The sequence below is a fragment of the Microplitis demolitor genome, chromosome 3 (genome assembly GCF_026212275.2).
Source record: "Microplitis demolitor isolate Queensland-Clemson2020A chromosome 3, iyMicDemo2.1a, whole genome shotgun sequence".
NCBI classification, from domain to species: Eukaryota; Metazoa; Arthropoda; class Insecta; order Hymenoptera; family Braconidae; genus Microplitis; species Microplitis demolitor.
In genome coordinates this window covers 2,548,070-2,571,649 of record NC_068547.1, presented here as the reverse complement: position 1 = coordinate 2,571,649, position 23,580 = coordinate 2,548,070, and the positions used below count along the sequence as shown (strand labels likewise).

The 23,580-nt window shown below is 30.6% G+C and overlaps 1 protein-coding gene across 2 annotated transcripts in view; it reads left to right on the top strand.

The window, feature by feature from the left end:
• Window positions 1–23,580, top strand: part of LOC103568826 (zwei Ig domain protein zig-8) — a 116,176-nt gene that overhangs the window by 24,946 nt on the left and 67,650 nt on the right. For both annotated transcript variants that reach the window (XM_053737155.1, XM_008545802.2), the window contains exon 2: window positions 5,953–6,101. In XM_053737155.1, the coding sequence (XP_053593130.1) occupies window positions 5,953–6,101 (149 nt within the window). The remainder of the gene's footprint in view (window positions 1–5,952; window positions 6,102–23,580) is intronic.

The window sequence follows — 23,580 nt, the reverse complement described above, 5'->3', positions numbered from 1 at the left end:
GCATGGTTGAGACGCGATTACCAAAATCATCGTCTGATACTGTTCCGACAGTTAAATTTATTTTTAAATTATCACACTTTATATTATGTTACATATAATTGACAAAGTGCAGGCAATTGTTGTGTCAGTACGAGTCAATAGTGAGGGTAATCGCGGTTCATTCAAACGCATTGTTACAGTTAACAATGCAAATTTAAATGAACATGTAAAAGTTTCATAAACCGCTGAAAATCGCGGGAAATTAAATTCAAAAATTAATATTTCGTATTTTATTAATAATTATTGTGGTATGCATTAACGCTTAATTTATGATTTATAATTATTTATATTGTCGAAAATAACAATACGACTGTTTATAAAATAATGAGCAATGATTTATTAATTAAATATTCACAACTAAAAAGAACCGTCAACGTTATTATGTATCAATACCACTGTCAAAATATGAGTAGCTCTCAACTCTAATTAAACAAATGTATACATCGCGATGCTCAACTAAAAAAAGAGAATACTTTTCAAATAAAACATCTGCAATATTTACATTTCCTACAAAATAAATATCGAACTGCGAAAAATTAATCTTTAGCTCGCACTCTAAATATTTATCCGGAGTATAAATATTGGAAGCTTAAGCTCTAGAAAAGTTTAGTCTTCTCAAATATTTACAATTAACATTTTTCAATATTTTAATTCTAGTCATTCCATTCTCTTGCATTTGAATTTTTTCGAGAGAACTAAAAACATAAAATCTTTTAAAGAATTCAAAAGCAGATCAACTAGTCTAAGAACGGGGTAAAAATTAAATTTTTCAAGTCAGGTTAATATTATAATTTTATTTTCAATTTAGTTTAATGCACTTAGTAACTTAAATTGCTAACATTATTGGTGTTGTTGTTATTTTTATTATTATCATTATTATTATTATTAGTAATGAAAATGAGTTGTTTTATTATGTTAGCTATTTTATGCCCGGCATTTCAATTTACGTAAGCAAGTAGTACACTACGAGAAGACTTGCAATTCCTGTGGATTACTTTACTAACATACAAACCCAGGACTACAATGAAGGTTATAGTACACTACACTAGTGAGTGCACTGCTACGACTAGCTTCTTGCGAGAAGTCTGCGCGTGACTTGACTCTTTATTGGATAAATACCTTGTACTTCTTACGCTTTATACATCCGTTTTATTTATTTTATCACGAATAACGTCATGTTAAACTTTTGTTCGCCGTGATTCTGAAATGAAATGACTCTCCTAAAACGCCTGTACTAAATATTCAGGTTGAAAAATATATAAATAATAATAATAACAATAAAGTACTCTAAAATATGAAACATCAAATTTATTTATTTTTTTACATTATCTTTGACATCATTCTGCTGTCATTTATTTACGTCATCATTTTTTTTTCGTTCTGAAAAATGATTTGTGCTGAGTAAAATAAATATTTGGTTTGTTTTTGAGTAATGAATTTTTTTTATGACATTTTAAAAGTATCATTTTATTTTTAATTAAATATTCATATCGCATTTCGTAACGTAAATTTTTTTTTATCGTAAAAAATTGAAATAAAATTAATGTAATTTTTTTTTTGTTTTTTTTACGATATTATATGCTGCAAAAATGTTTTTTTTTTTTACGATAAAAACTTTTTATATATCACTAATAACTTTATTCATTCTCTTAGTTTAGTAGTTAAAACAAAAGTATTTTTTTTATGTACTAAAGTATTACATGTAAGCCATCGCGTTCATAAATATAGTATTTGTGAATAAAAATTTAATAAAACTTGAACAGTAAAAAAAATAAGTTTATCAAATAAATTCCTTCGTACAAAAGGTGTAAAGAGTCTTTTATTATATAAATAATATTATAGATATTTATTTTATGTTTCACGACACGGTGTGCAGAAATAAAAATATATATAAAAAAAAAAAATGTATAAAACCGTAACAGCAATCTACAGCAGAACAATATTGGATTTTTGAAAAGCCACGAAGAAAAGACCCGAAGGATGAATTCCGGCATTGGCGTTAGTGTGTCGGTAGTTGGCTTGTATAAAAAGTATCGGGCATATTGTTGTGCTCATCCATTTTCAGTACAGATTCAAGCCCTGTTTGATTTAAACCCCATCGACGTGCGAGAATCACAAGATTATGATCACCATTGAAATCGGTTTGCTACGATTCCTTTATTTATTTTTTTTGAACATTGGAAAGTATATCTCATATATATATATGTATGTGATATACGATTGAGTGCACAAGCGATTCAATTTTTCTCGTAAGACCCTCAGTCATTTTAGTCGAACGACAAGAGTAAGAAATAAAGAGTGAGTAGCATCCGGTCTATTTTGCCGAAGGCGATGGGGGGAGGGGTTGAGAAATGAGGAATGAAGTGGTAGTCGATGAACCAAGGAAACGAGAGAAGCTGAAAGTGAAGGGAGTGAGGGAGTCAAAAAAGCACAACGAACATGGTTCAATTTATCTCCTGCCTCTTATTGGAAACTCAATCCAATAGTTCCGTGGGCGTTTGATTCGATTTAATTCGTTTTTGATTACGCATCAAGCCGTTTACAATCATAGATCGTTCATGTCGTACATTATAAACATAGAGTTTGATATTTATTGAAGACTACTTCTTGTTTGGCTCATACATTAAACAACAACGCGATTTATTTCGAGGTATATGATGCTTCTATCTGCAGTCTTCTCCCCTTCGACCTGGTTATGCACATCGTTCAGCTGCTTTCGGAGTTCAGTGCACTCCACTGGTCACTCGATACTCGATCGTATGAGTCTCGAGCAGTCTTTGTATCTGATACGCTCCATACGATGTGGCAAGTCCTTTGAACTGGTTCCTGTGTGTGCATAATATAACCCAAAAATAAATTTACTCTACCCTGAGTACATACTAGACACATTTATTTGCTTACCCAGTTTTTAATTATTAACATTTTCTTGATTAAATGTTTGAGCTTCATACTAACGCTTGAATTAGTAAATAAATTTTTATTCGAGCATTATACTGCCGTGCTAAGCACAGAAGCAGTAACTTACTATGGTATTCCTATTCAAGTTAACATCTTTGTGCTTAGTACGGCAGTATAGTCTTTTTAAATTTTCAAAAAATATTGCACACGTCGAACGCGAAGCTGTCAAAAAATATTTTCTGTTCATAAAATAGATGAAACTTTTTCGTTAGTTCAAAAATAAATACATGGTTTAGTAATGAAAAGTAAATTGACTACTCAAAATATTACATCAGCCTTTGAGGTGTGCACTTTTGGGTTTTCGAATAATTTTTTTTTTACTTATGCATTGAATGTTGGATAAGGTGAGGTGACTGTGAGGAATAACTTTAGGCAATATAAACATTTCTTCTCTATAGTGTCTTTGAGTAGGAAAAATTATGAAATGCTTTGCGTCAAAAGTGTGCAAAAATTTCATAGATAAGAAATAAACCGCAAAAAATTGATCCCATTTATTCATATCAATTTTAAAAATTTTGAAATTATTTTACTGTGGTATTTATTTTAAAAAACGTAATAAAATTAATGATTTTTGTTTGTGGGTTGGCCTGTTCGTGCGTTCATATGCACATAAGCCCAATTAAAATTATAATATAGATAGATATAGATAATATTAATCCACCTGATTACTTTAACATTAACTATAGATTATTGCAGAAAAAAACCCCATTAAAAATAGTGAAATTTTGTGTCGCTTAATTATAATTAAAAATGCGCAAGTGATCAGAGCATGAATTTATAATGATTTGTCGTAAAATAAAAAAATTTTAATCATAAGGTTTCGTATATTTTAATTGAGATTTTAATTATAATATGAGTGTTTCAAGTACGCACTTTATGAGCTGTTAATGAAAAAATAATATTTGAAATTATTATTGAATAAATTAAAACAGTCTTTTCATATAACTCATAAAAATTAATAATAAATATGTCTGTCAACATTAAAGTATTATTTAGTATATCAACAGCATTTGGATTGTTAACGCATATAATATAACGTCAATAAAAACTACAAGCCTATCCAAAAGTTATATTATGAAACTTAACTTAACGTGGAATATTACTTTATAATGACTGTTGAGCTCTCAAAATTTGCCCAATAAATCTTTTGTTTCAACGCTGGATTATCAAAGTTTCATTGAGCTTATAGTCATGCTCGCTGCTCTTCACCGTTAGTACAATCAGGCTCACGGCTTAGTTTTAGTAATATCTTCCTTTCATAATGCGTGAGAAACACTCACTCGATGTCTCGACGTTCACATACAAGTACATATATTTAACTGTAATAACGTCTTGACGCGCTCGATGAATGGAAAGCAACAATGAAGCCCAAAGTTTTTCAAAAGCACAATACGAACATGAAAATATTTCGACATGAAAAATGTAATATACGAGAAAGCTACTGAGTATTAAATATATATGTATACATATATATATTTCACTCTATTTTCTTCATTCTACGTGCTCTTATAGTATAACCAAGTCTACAGGTTTGCCGGTGCAACCTGAAAGTCACTGCTATACTACGAGATCCATTAATCTCTCACCAAGAGAGCACCTTCTGCGGCTCCAAAGTATACGAGAGATTGCTGAGAATAAATTAAATTGTATAATAATATGATCACCGGGTGTCTTGATGTCTTTTTCACTCAACATTTTTATTAATTTCTATCTAAAGTATCCACTGTAACCGGAAATAATATTTTGACATTAAATTTCACTGTCTCAGCTCTTCAACACTTAAATAAATAAAACCAAAAGATTTCAAGTCATTAATAATAATTTTTTTTGCTATACTTTCTCAGTTCGCCATTAGTCATTACTAATGTTATCAAAATAGCCCGCTATTCATTTGCTTGGGAGTATTTTCTGGAAAAAAAAAAAAAAATAAGTAAAATAATGATGTGCTTTAGTGTCTCACATTATCATCAGCTCACCACAAGCCACAATAAATACATCAACCTAAACAAGACAAGGGTAGAGCTCGAACAACTTCCCAGGGTTGTGATTGGATCCACTCCCTCATCTTTCGATCATACTTCTTGTTCTCATCTATTTTATTTATTCTTTTTCATAAAATATATCTATATAAATGTTTTTTTTCTCCGATTCCCTGGTTTTTCTCCCAGGCCGTCTGTCCCGATCCACTTCTACCTTTATCCATCTACAAAACTTGTACACACTTTTCACAAGTGAAATGACCAGACCGGTTTGTCCGCCCGGTCACTTCTCACTCATGCCACATACAAATGTTTATATATTTTTTCATTCTCGTAAATTTTTCAGACCTCAATATTTTACCCTCATTTATCCGTCATGATTTTTTACAAATGTCGGGAAACAAAAAAAAAAAAAAAAGAAAAATAATATAAAAAGAAGAAATGAATAAAGCAATCTCTTTCAAGGATCATTGCACCTCTACATTTATAACTGGGTTTATCACACAGATCTTCTTCTCCTCTCTCTCTTCTCCTTCGTCTTCGACCGCCATTTATTTACACACACTTAAATCAACTTATTTTTTCAATTCCATATCCTCCCATCCTTTTAAATTTAATTTAAGTGATAGCGCTGCGAGACACACCAGACTCTAACCCAATATATAAAGGTAAAATAGTTAAATATACCATACAGTAAATCATGTAACAGTAAAATGTGTATGTGATCTGGTCCGAACGTGAAACATTTTTCGGTCAGTTTTATCGACATTTTCTTATTTATTATCTCCCATGTGCACCCTACACTTTTTATACCCAACAATCTACCCATCTTACCAACAAAATTTATATATATTACCATCATCCCTTTAACCCTTATAATAATCAACGCAATATTAAATACATTCTATAAAAAAAAAAAAAAAAAAAAAGAAAATCAATAGATATTTTATTTTTATAATTATTGTGTTATATACAGGCCTGCTGTTTCGTGATCACCGAGCGAACGAGCACAATACCCTGAATGATTGGCCGTACTACGACGAAAACGTACCGCGGAACGTAACAACAGCAATCAGCCAAACGGCGTTTCTCCACTGCAGAGTTCATCAGCGTGGCGACAAAGAGGTAAGTCCTATAAATATCTATATTATTTATTTTTCTGATCCTCTAAAGCCTTTACGGCTCACTTAATAGAGAGAGAGAGTCAACAGACTCAGCCATCAGCCCGTATCTCGTCGATAATTCTCGAGCTTTAGCTCCTCGAACCCGGATCAATGACATGGCCGATCGAACGATGAATCAACCCCCATCTCTTCTTCATTTCCAACCCCTTCAACGCCGCTCCCATCACCATTACCTTTAACACCCACTGGTTTTCCAATTCGTGCCTTTTACCCCTTTTATCACCAATACCAACACGACTATTACTGTTGCCATTGCTATCGCCGTTATAATCACCTTTACCGTGCACTAATACTGAACACATAATCTTGTCTCTTTATACACCCATTTTCCTATTTCAGTGTACGTGCGTTTCCCACCCGTAATACTTGATTCCTTTACCTTTATCTCTGTCTCTGGCTCTATTTCACGGCTGGTGTCGATGCCTGGCGTAACGATTCCGCTTTGATGAGATCCGATTTCACTGCACCCTTGACACCGACTTATCGTTTCCGATTCCGCGATTCACTCAAATGTATTCCGGTCACGCGATCTGAAATAACCACTAGTTTCACAGTGCATCAGTACCAATAACACAGACTTTTTTTATTACTTTGCTTTACTTTGATAATTTTTTTCTTTAATTATATCAGAAGATTAAAAAATTTTACCAAAACAACAGACGATAATCTTTGTTTGACACTAGTTTAATCAAAATACTTTTGAATAAATTATTGTCTAAATTCAGCTTGAGACCCTTGAGTACATAACAGCATACTCAAATGCCTTTGTGCTCGTTTGTGTTAAATTTCCGATGACCTAGTTGCTATGTAAATGTAATCTTACTTGCGTACAAGGGATGCGTAGCCATTTTCATTCAATTCGACATTTACATTATAATTAAATAATAATAACAATAATAATTATTATTATTATTTAATTATGTTTGTAATTAAACCCTTGTCAAGGTTTATTTTTAACCTCACTGTTTGTTGCGGAATAGTCTTGCGTACTCATATATCGGGTTCTCTCGTGTCCTGAATTCCATTCACAAATTGAAGTTTACACGAGCTGGTGCTATTGCTGCTGTAGCTACAGATTGGGTCAAGTTTGCAGCTTCCACTGTATGCTGGTGCCGCTACTCCTGCCTCTACGGATATCAATTAAAATGGCTACCATCCGGTAATCGATGACCTGCATTATCACATACTTTAGTAATTATTAGGATCATTGATAATTTTTATAATTTACTGATACTTCTCACATGCTGATTTACTACTGATTATAGTGATGAAAGTTGTTATTATTGTTAATGTTATTATTTTTGTTCTGGTAGTTATTACAATGCAGTATTTATTAAAAGTTTTTAATTGGAAAAATACTTTTTCATAAAATGTCGTTGAATTTGTTGTGATTATACGAGGGAACATAATAAAAGCAAAAAAAAAAAAAAAAAAAAAAAAAACAAACAATAATAATAGAGATAAATAAATTCTGGTTAAACAACAAAATAAAAGTTAACTAATAATTAATTGAATTAGACTGCTGTTGCATTTAAAACAAACAATTTTAATAATTTTTAACGAAAAGTAGCAGTGGTTTTAGGATGAGAGTTTCTGAATAAAAGAAAAAAAAAAAACAAAAACAAAAAACCATCGAGTGTTTTGCAAGCACGTATAATAGTTGATGGGAAGCAAAAGAGGAAAATGAACAAAAAAAGGGGTATAACAAAATAGAACAAAAAAATCTGAAACGAAGGAAAAACAGGGTATGAGGTTTTTGGGGGTAGTGCAAGAGTGATGGAAGCTTTTGAATGGAAAAGTGCATTGAGTTTCCAGGGGTTACGCAGTTGGTACAGTGGGTGGCTGACTGTGTTCTGGGATGATGCGGTTTTGGGTTAGGTGGCTGATAGAATATGCATGCTGCTTGGTTAAAGAGAATTAAAGTGGCTCAAAGGAACGTTAAAGGGTTTGGACGGGTTCTCTCTTTCTCTTTCCTCTCAAAACCCTCGACTGGTTACTCGCTCAGAAAATTCCTGCCTTTTGAACTTCTGCCTTAATTATTTTATTTTTTTCACCCTCTTCCACTAATCAATACAATCTTAATGAAAATATATCATCATTATTTTACTTTTTTACTTTTTAACACCTTTGTTACTTTTTTAAAATTTATTTCCCTCCACAAAAAATACATTGCCGCGATATCTATTTTTTTCCATAATGATTAGCACCTGGTTTTAAAAAGCATTAAAAAATTCTTACTAATGCAGATTACAGTTTCCATACTCTAAAATAAATAAATAAAATTTTTATCAAGTGATTGATATAACGACTGTATTCTTGAGTGATAAATAATAATATTTTATCGATAATATTTATTAAACAAACTTACAAAACGTGTTATGAAATTGAATGAACCTTAAGCTTTTTATTCCCGACGGAAAAAATATTCCATATCGAACTGATTATAGTTGCATCGCGCTCCGTATCCCAATGGATCATCTAACACGAGTTTCGCATACCAATACACACATACATACATATATATATATATATATCTATACGCATAGACATATAACTAGTTATCCTCTCTCTCTTTGATTGGATATTCTACAGCAGTCTCTTGCGCGAGATGGTATCTTGGCAAACACATAACCGAGTTTCCTCTCAGTAAACCTCACGGCATGTGTCCCTCCCACCCCTATTGTCCTGGCATTAAAGTGGTGGACCTCACTCTCAAAATCGTCGGACATCTGAACTGTATAAACTCAAAATGTCAATATGTTCATGTGTATAGATGTATATTTGTACATCTATGTAAGCCTATACATACATTCATATGATAATAATAATGATAAGGATGATAGCAGCAATGTATATATATATATATATATATATATATATATATATATATATATATATATATATGAACAGACAACAACGATAATTATAACCAACAATCAATTAAACATTAATAATATATGCATGTAGGAGTGTGTGTGAAAATTTCTCATAAATGGGGAATCGAGGGATTGAACTTGTGGAATTTAACGAAATGGCCGATTAATGTCGTCAAAACGATTGATTTCCGCTATTAGTTAAAGGCGCCTGTAGATCGAAAAGCAATTGCACAATAGCCGCAAATTGTCGAGGTTATATTGCAACTGCGGTATCGTTGATCAATTCTTTGGTTATATGGTATCTTTCTCTCTCGTTAGCGCGGAAGAGTGAAAACGCAATAGTGACCCTTGTGATTGTTGAATCATGTGTGATGGAATATCTGTCTATTAACTATTAACCGATTGCTATTTATAACTCAATACTCTACAATCCAGTAAATTGTACTAAAACAATGCTATTTAATGAATTACCGTTATTAAAACATTAATAATTGATCAATATTCCCGGTGCTGTGACATTTCCGACAATGTTGTATTTATAGAGAATATTACCTTTGGAATATATAAATAAATAACTGAATCGGGACAGAATGGGCAACTAGATTAATTTAGTTTTATGCGTTGTCTTTCATATTGACTTTTATTTGTTTGCTAAATTATCAGACAAAACTTCGAATTACTCAGTTCGTTTAAATTATTAATCAACATTGTGAATATATATACATGAAGTGGTTGAATATGAATAAAATAGGAATGGATTAAGCTTCAATGAACGTGATTTATTTTCGGTCAAGTCGATATGTTCATAAACACGGAAATTTGTTTCCCAATAAAGTGCAAGAGAATAAAATGACTAGAATTAAAATATTGAAAAATGTTAATTGTAAATATTTGAGAAGACTAAACTTTTCTAGAGCTTAAGCTTCTAATATTTATACTCCGGATAAATATTTAGAGTGCGAGCTAAAGATTAATTTTTCGCAGTTCGATATTTATTTTGTAGGAAATGTAAATATTGCAGATGTTTTATTTAAAAAGTATTCTCTTTTTTTAGTTGAGCATCGCGATGTATATATTTGTTTAATTAGAGTTGAGAGCTACTCATATTCTGACAGTGGTATTGATACATAATAACGTTGACGGTTCTTTTTAGTTGTGAATATTTAATTAATAAATCATTGCTCATTATTTTATAAACAGTCGTATTGTTATTTTCGACAATATAAATAATTATAAATCATAAATTAAGCGTTAATGCATACCACAATAATTATTAATAAAATACGAAATATTAATTTTTGAATTTAATTTCCCGCGATTTCTAGCGGTTTATGAAACTTTTACATGTTCATTTAAATTTGCATTGTTAACTGTAACAATGCGTTTAAGTGAACCGCGATTACCCTCACTATTGACTCGTACTGACACAACAATTGCCTGCACTTTGTCAATTATATGTAACATAATATAAAGTGTGATAATTTAAAAATAAATTTAACTGTCGGAACAGTATCAGACGATGATTTTGGTAATCGCGTCTCAACCATGCGTAACTTTAATAAATCACTTAAAATCAGCTCGCATGTATTCACAGCTAAAAACGAAACAAATTTTCAATCAAAGAAATTGAACGCACACGATTTATCATATTTTTTCATACTTTCAATAAAACGTTCACTCGGTTATAAGAGAAATAACGTTATATTTATAATATAAATCAAAAAAACCGATCATGAGAGTTAATTATACGGAAAAAAGTAATAAGAAACATGATTCAAATCATCATAAATCCATTATTCTTGAAAAAAACCACCAATTTCATCGGGTTCTCCCCTACACGAATACGATCGCTATTTATATCTTCATATATACGTTAAATAAAACTAGTGAATTCATTTTAAAATAACAAAATCAAGGGAAACGAAATGTTAAAAAAGAAATAAACTCGGAAAATGAAGGAAATAAAATTTTGGAATAAATTGGATCGTACAGTTCTTGCCACGTGTCCTCGTTACTAAGCAGTTTTACTACAGCAATTCGATTAAATTCCCTGCTGGCTGTATATCGTATATATATCTGTATATATATATATATATATATATATATATATATATATATATATACCAAACGTATGTATAGTACTTTGAACGAACGAATGACGCGCACGGCTATTTCCAAGGAAATGACCCTGGGAAATGAAGGGTAGCTTCCGTGTTTTTCCCGCATCATTCCGGAAAATCAATCTTTGTTTTGTTTCTCTTCTTTTTCGTGTCATCGGCTTTATTAATTTTTTTGCACGTTGGCATGTAAAGCAAATATATATAATAAATATAACAACGTGAGGTAAAAAATAAACGAGGATTTTACAAGAGGATTTTTGAGCACGAGGACAATACACAAGAAACTCAATAAATAAGGCAACTTTTTTTATTCTGTCTTATTGTCTTGTTTTTGTTGTTGTTGTTTTTGAAACCCTGGAATTGTAGAATCTTTTTCAGTCTTCCAGTTCTTTATTTTATTTTTTTTCTCTTCAGGTCTGTTTTCTTTTTTCCTCCATTTTTTTTTTTTCTGCAAGTAGAAACCGTTAGGTGGTAAGCGAGAAGTTGATTCCCGTGAGCCGTTTTAACGTTTAGTTCACCACTTCAAAAACTCTCATCGTCTTTTGGTGTAAATTTATCGGTACATTGTTTTTAGTTTCTCAAGGCATAAAAATGAAAAACGCACACGGCCAAGAAGCGGGAAAATAAAAATCAAAAGAAAGGATTAAATAAATAAATTTCAGTGAAAAAGGGTTGAAGAGGTTTGTGGGCTTGCTTTCGATGCAATTTTGTGGTTTACACTGAAATTTAAAGTGGTTCTAGTAAAAGCTATCCAATGCTCAAATTTATGTACCCACGATTACGTTAATGTTTCAGTGGTACCGCGGTGCTTTAGCTCTTCAAAAACCTTTACATGACCTTTATAATCCACTAATGATAATAATAATCATTATTATCATTATTATATGATGCTTTCTATGTAACCTCACACAATAATATAATTATATATAACAACATAATGGTCTTTTGAAAATCGATCGTCCCAGTGTTTTACCGTACGTTTATACGTAATTAAATTTCTTTAATTAAATTATTAAATATTTTTTTTAATTATCTCGGGGGTTTGTGTTCACACTCTACTCTGCTTTATGTCAAAAAATTTTTGCTTGAAAAATTTTAAAGATATTTAGTAATATTTAATACGTAATCAACATAAAATTATTATTTATTCAAAATTTTTTGAAATAATTAATATTTAATAATAATAATGGATATTTTGAATACAGATTATCTGGTTGTGATGATAAACTATTCATGCTTAATACGATTCGTACATTATTTAATGATAAAAATAACAATAGTAAATACAATGTATGTTCTATAATTATTGAGCGTAAAAAGTAAATAATTCGATGTTTATTGATAAATTTGAAATATTAATTTTCACGCGTTGAAAAGTAATAATTATTATTAAATTAAACTATGTGGTAGTTAAAAGTGAAATATAAATTGGACTGTGTAGAGTTTGTCGTCGTCAAATACAGTAGCTGTGTCGATAACTCACGTAAATGCGGAGTCAACAAACTTTTTAATTAAAAACTATATTCTGTAACAACAATTTAACGTTACGCTCTAAAAGTTGTTAGTCAACTCTTTATATAACTGTACTACATATATCTATGCTTTTTATATAAAAAATATATGTATATATTGATACATTTATTTATAGGGTCAGGCAAAATGGAAAATTTCAGTGAAAATTTTTTTTCCACCTTCTAAATTATGATCAATTATTTTTAAGTAATTGAGATACACGGGAGTTATTATTTATAGGAACAAAATTTTTAATTTTTAGATTTTAATATCAAAAAACTAGATATGACATTTTTATTAAAATCTTGTAAATCTCTTCTTTGACGTAAATATTATCTTCTCTGGCTACCGAAAGGTCAGATAAATGTCAGAATCATATTTTTCTTTAAATAACTATTGTTCTCATTCAAAATCTATTTAATTATTTATAAAATTTCCAAATATAAATTGCAAGTGAGAACTTATTTAAAATTACATTCCAAAATTACAAATGATAACAATTGCCGTACTTCAGCAATCTTGATACGAGGTAATCAATTTTCTATAAAAAAAAAAATTTATTTAATATATACCTTCAGAAGCTTTAATATTCAGTGATTCACGATAATTACATCAAACATTTCTCCATTACATACACAGAAAAAAAGAATTTCTTGGCGCAAAAAATATTTTTGTATTATAAGTTGAAGGCAAAAATTTTTCTTGGCTCAAGAATTTTTTTCTCGCCTGAAAAATTTTTTTCTCGTTCTAAGAAAATTTTTTCTCACCCCAAGAAAATTTTTGTTTTCACTGTATAGTACAAAAAATTTCTTAGGTCAAGTAAAATTCTTTTAGAACAAGAAAAAATTTTTTGCGCCAAGAAATCCTTTTTTTCTGTGAAGAGTCAGTGACAAAAATAAAATCATTAATTATTTTTCTGTGGGTCAATCAATATCTATTATATCCGATGTTTCATTACCATACTTTTGTTTTCCACGATAACAAAATCGTAATATCTTTTGATTTAAATGACAGAGAAAAAATTAGTAAATAATTTTATTGGAACAAAATTTTTTTCTCAAACACTTTCAAAATCTTAAAATCGTAGATTTGAATTCAGAGATCCGAAACTTATTTTTGAATGATTTTTTCAAGCTTCCCCATTTCGCCTTACCCTCGTGTATTTAAATAATATATATATGTATATAGATAACACATAAATATTCTTAGCAATATGCTGTTTGAGAATACGTCACTATAACATATGCAAAGTTAGATTATGCGAGCCACGTATGTTTACTACTCCAGCAGCAGATGTACCCAAAAGCTGTCCCAGTGAATAACCAATGAGATATATTGCCATATGAAAGACGTAAGTGTCATCAGAACCTCATGCACGATTTAGCTGACTGATTGTGTAATAATTAGCTGTTTGTGTCTGCAGCAACATTCCTGTCTCTTACTCTCAAAAATAAGTCCCATGTTTTTTTCCCACACGTTTAATTATTCAGCTAAAAAACCCAGTAGCTGTTGTGGTGTCAGTCTGCCTGCACTATTATTCAGCAGAATTTAAAACACACAAACTTATTCCGAAATTTAAAGTCTCAGCACTTAGTTAAGTAAACCTTAAACGCCCAGAGCTGAGAGCAGTGCGGAGATTCGTGCTTCCGAAAATTTTCTTAATTGGCTTGCTGTGTTAGTTTAAACATTAAATACATCCTTACGCTTTGTAAAATGTTGTACCGTTTAGCAGCTTACTATCTTTATAAATATTTCATTTTTTTTCTTTATCCCTTCGCTATCTTCTTCTCATTTATTCAAATTGTGTATATTTATACAGACGTTTCTGTATCTATCTCTTCTTTTTTTTTTTTTTCGGACAAACTTTTATCAACTTAAATACACAATATTATGGACTGTTAACCTCGTTTTATCTTAACGTGTACTTATAAAACACAAAACATAATTTTTTAAACGTGCCAACTTTTGTGGTAGTAATATTTTTAAACACTAGTAGAAGAGTAAGTAAATGCTGGTGCATGCAAGGTATAACTTTAAAACAAGAGTAAGACTTATTGTTGGTACTTGTTTCCTCATGATAGCAGTTATTTCCCTAGTGTGTTAGATTATGGTGATGCAGATAAAGGCAGACGTGTAGACAAGTAAAGAGAGGAGGGACAAGTGAGAGAAAAGTATAACTGAGTTAGCCGTAAAGTACTTGCATTAAAAGTAAAGTCAGTATTTACAGTGGACGAAATACTTAACTACTTACAGCATCCGACAGACAAGTAAAAGAGACCACTTACAATTTTCACGCGGCAACTATTAAACCACCGTTGAGAAATATTCTCGTCGAGGAAGCATGTTACGCTGTTTAAACGTGACTAAATTTTGTTTAAGTCTAAAAAATTAGAGAAAAAAAAAAGAAAGAGTGAGAGGACAAGGGAGGGAAAGTAATAGAAGAAGAAAAAAATGAAAACAGTGAAGTTAAAACGTCGAGCTGAATATGCTTTAGGTTTTGACTGGTCTTTTTCTACTTGAGGCGTAGGTGTGGGTCGAGAGATGAAACGGGCTCTCATTAGCTCGGGAATAATTAATGCCAAGCGTTAACACAAGACTCGGCAATGGAATAATTTAACTGACAAAAAGTCGACAGGACAATGAATAAATCACTAACTTTAATAATTGCATTCAATGTTTGTTTAAAGTTATTCATATTTTTAGTGATATTTTTAAGTTCTATATATATATGTATATGATGCGTCAATATTGATATTCACTGGTCGTATTTTGCTTGCGGTTGATCAATTTTGTTACTGTTATTTCATGTAATATAATATGTTTGCAGTAATGGTGAATAATAATGATAATGACAAAGTTAGAAATAACGCGGTATTGATATTATGTAAATTAATATAAATATATGAAGGGAAAAGTACGAGCAAATTAATTGATAGTTCACATAGTTGATATATAGATAGATATTTTTTGTCAGTATATATTTTGTTTGTTTAATGACCATTAATTATAAATAAACGTAACTGATCTGTTAGTAGTGGAAATGGTTCAGTAGTCGATGACGTTAATCCTCGGGATTTTCATGACCTAGTTTCTAATTATCCGATTGTCATGAGAGATCACCGGTAGTGGGGTACACCGCGGAAGGTAACACGCGACAATATCTGTGATTATATCAATTAGTGAGTTTTCATTATTTTTTCCGAGTACCATCGAATGCATCACTTGTTACTATAAATTGGATATATGGCTTCCGCCTTTATTATTATTATTATCTTTAATAATATAAAATGTTCATTTTAAAATTTTAATAACCGATTTTGTTTAAAAAAAAAACGCAACATTTTTTAGCTTAGCTCATATGAACTCATTTGCTACTTTTTTAGGTTGATAAAAAAGAGCAAAGTGGAAGAAGCCAGTGGAGAGCGAAAAAGCTGTCTGTTGGCCTTTTTTCGTCCACTAGATCCGATATCGATTCTCATTCTACTCACACACATAACACGAAATCTACTCTACCACACACTCCCACACACTTTCATCTGTACTGATGTGAGCTTTAACCCATTTTCTACAGTCCTTTTATTACCATCGGTCCAATAGAAAATACGATTCCACAAAAACATCATAAAAATCGAGTAAAAAAATTTATTTTTATCTATATGTATAAGTATAAAACAGTTAAACAAATATATATATATATATATATATATATATATAGATAGGGATGATGAATTTTATTTGACTGTCAGATAATAATTTTATATCGCGAGTTATATTTCAGTTAAAAATGAAAAATGATAATATAATAAATAAATAAATAAATATATATAATATTTTTTTTAATATATGTTATTTGGATTATCCCGGGTGTGTAAGCTCGAATTGAAAGCAACAAGATTTATGAGTTTTAGTTGCTATGAAATTCGTGTGGTAAGATCAATATGTTTATTTTTCAACGGAAAGACGAGTAGATAGAATCAGTAACTTCTGGTTCTCCTGCTGTTGGAGAAATTCTTTATACATAGAGTCGAAAATAACAATGGGAGTTGTAGTAGTAGATTTCCGGTTTTAAATCCATACAGTTGAAATGATCCATTGGCAATCTTTTCTTGTATATACATATGTATATGTGTGTATGTATATATAACCTATCACGCTAAACAAACAGCAAGATACCCTAGTATATGATACTTTGACAGTATGTATATATATAAATGGGTGGATGGGTGTGTTAAGTTTCACCCCTGCAGCAAACTGTCGGCAAAATGTAAAAAAGAAAAAGATTGCGGATTTAAAGAGGGGAATGTTAATCCCCACGATTTTTCCTCTCTTATCTCACTTAAATATATATATATCTAATTTTTTTCTCGCTGGGTAGTTTTTTTATTTTCTTACCGTCACAGAGAAGCGCGATTCGAAATTCAACAAACGGGTTTTACTTACGGGATAGAAAAAGTGATGGGGATGAAAGAGGGGACGTCGAAACGTCCGAACAAGTCGTTTTACTTGGAGGTCATGAGGTATGAGGTGCTAAGAGAACCAGCACTGAGAACAAGTGCGAAGTGCCTCCTCGAGAATTACATCACTGCTCGTGGGAGTGCAAGAACTCTGGAAAGAAGCCGAGGCGACGTGAATGAAACTTGAGATTACAGCTCGAGAACGGGTACTCGATTCTTTTATGTCTTTTTTACTTTGTTTTTAATTTACTTTTATTTATTTTTATTTATTTTCCTTCATTATTTTTCTTCATTGTCTCTTCTCTTGACTGGAAAATAGTCTGTCAGTATGTCTGCCAAAGTGAAAACTTTTTTTCCACCGGCGACAATTATTTTTCTCACGTGTTTATTCTTCTTTTTTTTTTTTATACATACATGGGTTAATGAAATCGTCATTCTAGTTCCTGTATACCTATATATATATATATGTATATAAAATAGAAAAAGTGTAGGATGGATTTATAGTTTTTGCGAATGGGGTTCGGTGGCTGCAACGCGATCGTTAAACGCCCGAGAGAGGTCGGTCGACGAACCGTGGCACACCACACACTGAAACCACTGGCAACCCCTAGCTGTAAACTCGTGTGTGCTACTCCTCTCACTCTTGTATTCTCTCGTTTTCCATACCTTTATCCTTTTACCTCTTCACTTCTTTATTCTCTCTTTTCCTGCCATCTACGCTTATCCACAAACGTTTTCTCTCTCTTTGTCTTTCTTCTTCTCTCTATATTGTATGTCTATTTTACCCTCCCATCCTTTTTCCTCTTCTATACATATCGCTGGTCTCCCTCGCGCGCATTCTACCAACAAAACGTACCGGCCCGTTTGCTAACGAAGCTCCGCGACTTCCGCACGCCGGAATTCCAATCTCTCTCAAGCGTTTTTAACATTAATCCCAACCAGCACTTTAAACAACTGCAAAGTAGTATCATATTACAGGTTAAAATATATCCGATACTGCTCATTTATTATTTTTTAATTAATTTTTTATTACGTCATTAAATTACAGACGAGCACACATGATCTTTTTTTGAGCTTCATTACGTATATAAGCTGCAAAATTCAAATTATTGGCTAGTAGGATTAAGTTCATTTTTATTTACTCAAACTAAATTTGAACAGAAGAAAAACAAATCGGTCTATCAGTTGACCCTGCGGGCCAGCCTCAAAACTTACTGGCGTTTTCGAGCTCATCAAGCTCGAAAAAGTTGTTGTATATACATTTTCGAGCACTTCGACCATTAATCTTACGGATATTCTAGAGAAATCCTAGAGACATTATCTTCCTTTACTTTTATGTGTTAGCATTTTTCTAGAAGACTTTCCAGAAGAACGAATGAATCGATATGGATCGTTAAGATAGCATTCGACGCGTCTTATAAAGTTTTAGAGCTGACTAGATTTTGAAATCAATCCATCGAGCAAATTAAAAGTCTTCCAAAAAAAAAAACATTTTTTAAATAATTTATTTTTGAAATATCTCCGAATGTACTTCACCGATGAAGTTTAAATTTTTACAGCTTACAGAATTTAACAAGCTGCGTCGAATGATACATTAACAATCAAAATCGATTCATCCGTTCAAAAGTTATAGAATATTTACATACATACACTCGGACATAATCGTGAAATTGGTCAGAATAGCTTTCTAGATCCTTAAAACGTTAAGATCTGATAGAAATTCGGTTTTCGAAAATTTTCAATTTTTTTAGCGGGAATTTACAAATAGATATTTAATTAAATACTACAGATACAAAATAATTTCAATTTCATTTTTAATTTCGCGCAATCTATTCAAAGTCTATTTGCTCAAATATTCCAATAAAACAAAAATAAATAAAATACGTAAGTAAATATAAAAAAATAAATAAATAAATAAAATCCAGTGGGCAACAGAAAATCTGGGCGTATCGAAATAAAAAAAAATAAATTCATTATTACTTTATTGAAATATCAGATGATTAGTTTATACTTTCATTTATACGTTTTTTTTTTTTTTTTTTTTTCGTAAATTTAGTTATTTTCAGTAGTTGTGTTTACGATGCGAACATAATCCGTGGAAATAAAATAGCAAGGGAAATGCATCAAGAGAGTTTTAAAATGTGTCAGAGTGTTATTGAATTTCAGCGTAGCGAATTTTTCAATTAAATTATATTAGTCAATACAAAGTTGTATATACATATACATTTATTTTTATGATCTCGATACACACTCACACAAACACTCACAAAAATCCATCATTTCAGTACGTAGATTAACAAACGATAATACTACAGTAGGTGGTGTGGGTGTTGCGCGTGTGAAATAACAACCGATATACGTGGGTCAACAGTGTGCTTAAACAAGTACATTGGGATGTGCTTGCAATTTGTGCTTATACATTAAATATGTACATCTATATATATCTATATATAGGGAGAAATTTTCAAGCATCTATAAACTAAAGTAAACCATAGCTGTTGAACTTTATATGGTCAAGAATAATATGTCTACTTAATCATCAACAAGTCCTTGCTTTAATAATAGCAATATAAATAATAATAATAACGAGAATGCTTATTAATTGTTTAAGCTTTAATTGCGGCTTATATAAAGATCCATCAAAAGCTTGTGCAAGATTGAGCAGAGACTTTAAATAAAAGCTTTTGTACCGGTGAAACTTTTTAAGTAAATGCTTTTGTATAGCAAAATAATAAAAAAAGTATAAGAAGAAAAAAAAATTAAAAACCGTTCTAGTAAATTTCTTGAGTGCTTTTGTGTGCTAAATATTTCAGGAAAAAATACCGACTAAAATATTTATTTTATAATAACGTTTGCTACATTTTATTTCCATCATTCTTTTAATTTATTTTTTGCAAATTAGTACTAATAATTATGATAATAAAAGCGCGATTAAAAAAACTAGGTGGATTAAGATACAGGCGGTGTGTAATTTTTTTAAATAAAAAAAAAAGTATCATAGGATTTGAAGTGCACAAAGGCGTAAAAAGAAAATGTTAATATCCCGTTGTAGCCATTAGTAGCTATTGCATGTGTGCGTATATACATATATCTATATATGTCTTTTGTACATGCCCATGGGGGCTTAAAGATACTAAAGAAATTTTTTTTTCCATGTGTATTTTTAAAAAATATGTAGATATAAAGTAGTGTCTTTTTGGATAAAAGGAATGACGTTTTGCGGTTGATCCTTTTATTATTTTTAACATCATGCTCTAATAATTGTTAGAGGAAAAACATTTTGTACTTTTGAAACTATAAATATATATGTACAAGTATGAGTATATATGTATAAATATATAGTTTTGACAAGAAGGGAAAAGAGAAAGAGGAAAATGACGACAACACGTCTGGCGTCGAGACGATATTTTCTCTACGTCGTCTTTTGACTTTTGCCGAGTAGAGGGAAAACTCTACATCAAAGCGACATGCTTCGACGCGTTCATACCACCACTTGAAAAACTTACTTTTTAACGTGTGTTTTTAACTTTTTTTTTTTGTTAATATTTTTGAATTGTTGTTTTTTTACATTTAAAGAGGCCTTTAGTTGCATAACTCGAATGAGTAGTTTAATTATAGCTTTGATGTTTATTATTTCACAAGTAATTATTTATTAACGTCGATTAAATTATCTATAAATTGGATTTTAAATGACGTTATTTGAGTAATCAAATTTTATATTGTGAGCTATTGGCTTCTGTTTTGTGAAACTTGATATCTGTTTCAACAATGAAGGAAAAATATTTTCATCCGATTTGTGTCATATGTCATAGCTTTGTAAAGATATTTTAGTGATAACGGCAATCAAATTACAAATTTAATGATTAGTGAATTCATATAAAGATATGATTATACATTTTAGTAAAAACAGGTTTCCTCTATTAGAGCTTTTGTAAATACTGCAGTCTATTGTTCATTTGCATAGAAAATAATGCTTTGGCATTACACTAATTCTGATAACGATAACAATGATAATAATAATGCGGATCATATCCTGGGGCATAAATGAAGATTATTTCTAAAGACTATTGTAAAATATAATAAAGTTATACAAATTTCAAACCCGGAGTCCATTCGTTCAATTCGAGGTTTTTTGTCGGAAATATTAATTCATATTCATTTTTAAATGCATAAGCTTTTCCGGGGTATTTGTTTTCATCAAGCAATCATAAACGAGTATATATTTACTACTATATAGTTAATCAATGTTTTGAAAAAAATGATGAATACAAGCTGACATAAATCTGAAATTTTATTCCGCATATATGTTTCGTGAGGCGCTTTTTATAGCATTCATGAATATGCGTTCATTTATTCCCCATTTATTTCCTTTCGTGACCGTTTTTTTTTTTGCAAAAATTAGCAAATATGGAAAAATATCAAAAATAAGAAGAAGTTGACGTACTCGGACTTTAAATATTTGATTGATCCCAAATAGAGTCTTAGAAATTTAATAGGGATGTCATTAAAAGAATTATAGGGCAATATAAGTCTGTTTTCTTATGGACCATTTAATTAGTGCTTAGAACGCATGATTATACTTTTTCTAAGAGAACTAAAAAATCCATGAAAATTTATTATATTTAAGGAATAGTTTTTTTTTTTTAAATTGTTGTGGGTTCTGTGAGGCTAAATGTCGACTCAAATTTAATGAACAAATATAGACTCGCTCGAAATTAATTTTATATTTTGGCATTGTGGTTTTTCACCCGAAAATTTTAGTGACGAGCGAAAACTGGTTTGAAAAAATTATGAGGATCTGAAACAAATGTAAATGCATCAACAAAATTTCATAATTTCAGGAAAACGGAAATCACTGATGAAAATTAAATAGAAACACAAAATCACGAGGTTTTAAAATTTTGTTAGAACGTTCCTTTGAGTGAAAAAAGCTCGTGTATCAAGAAACGAAGTGCAAATTGAATTATTCTGGCTGTGAGTTAGTTATCAAAGGTGTTTTTTTTTTTAACTATAAAAGCAACGTTCAAATCAATAAAATATTTTTAGACTTTATTTTAAATTCTCTATTTTTATTCTCTGCGACGGAAAAATTTTCGCTATCAAATCAATTTAATTCAATTATAAATATTTTTAAAAAATTCACCATCACCCAAAAACTCGATTGGGAAATAGATTGGAATTTATCTATCTCCAGGTTATCATAAACTTTAATCAGTTAGTTTTTGTACAGCTCTTGCTTAAATTACTCATGCATTACAACAATCGTTGGAATTCAAAATACTTTATTGCTCAGCAATTTTACTTCAAAATAGTTTCCTATAATTTTATCTCAAATATCAGTTGTAATTGCAGACAAATTGTTACAGCATTCCTACAACAACAAAAGTTCATTTAAAAATACACCTTTTTAAAAAAAAAAATAATAATAATAAATCTCTTAAAATAATGTGACACATTTCACAATAATTAACTATATATAATATACCACTGAGTGATATTTAAATGAAACATATTTTTTAATTAAATTACCATAAATATATAATATAAATAAATATATTTAGCGTAAAAAAATATTTCATCCGACCCCAATGCAAAGTGACAACAAAAATGTCAATAAATATAAATATAAATACTATGCGACATATTTTATACATTGAATACGGTATATAAATTTTAATAATTCCGTCCAATCAATCACCTGGCTCTGACGATATTATCTCCAGTGATATATAGCGCCCGAACGAGGCAAAAAATTTAATCAATTGAAAAAAACCCCCGTGTTTTTAAATAAAAAAAAAAATAATAATAATAAATATATAAATATCTCGTGCTTTAATTTTAAATAATCATTTAACCAACTGAGGTTTTATGTCCACATTAATCAATCAAACGTTCGATCAGATTAAAAATTCGCTACTTTAAAACGAAAAAATAAAATAAATAATTAAAACAAATCGGTTTTTAATAATAAACGCCTGAAATTTCGAGTATCAGCTCCATTTAAATCAATTAAATCAACCAAAAAAAAAGGAGCAAATGAAATTATTTTTATTATCTACCTGAAATTACCAAGTTTATGGCTGAAGCAATGCTTGGCTCAACATCAACAATTTTGTCACGTGCTATTTTCAACACCCATAAACTCGGCAGCGCATCCTGAGCATAAAACATTTTTTTTTTTTACTTTTCATTTTTTTTTCGGACAAAATTACTCTGGAGTAAGTGCTCGGATGGCATATATATTTATTTTTATGTATACTAAAAGAGTTTTAGTAGTTGTTTAAGCAGTGGAGGAGGACAAGGCCGCGGAATAGAAGCCAGCGAAGAACCAGAAGCATCAGAAACTGGTAAACCAGTGGCTGAAACAGAACCAGCACCATCAGAAGTATAAACAAGAGGGCTGAAATAAGTTAAAAAGAGGATGTGTATACTAGAGTACTTGCCGAAAATAATCTCGT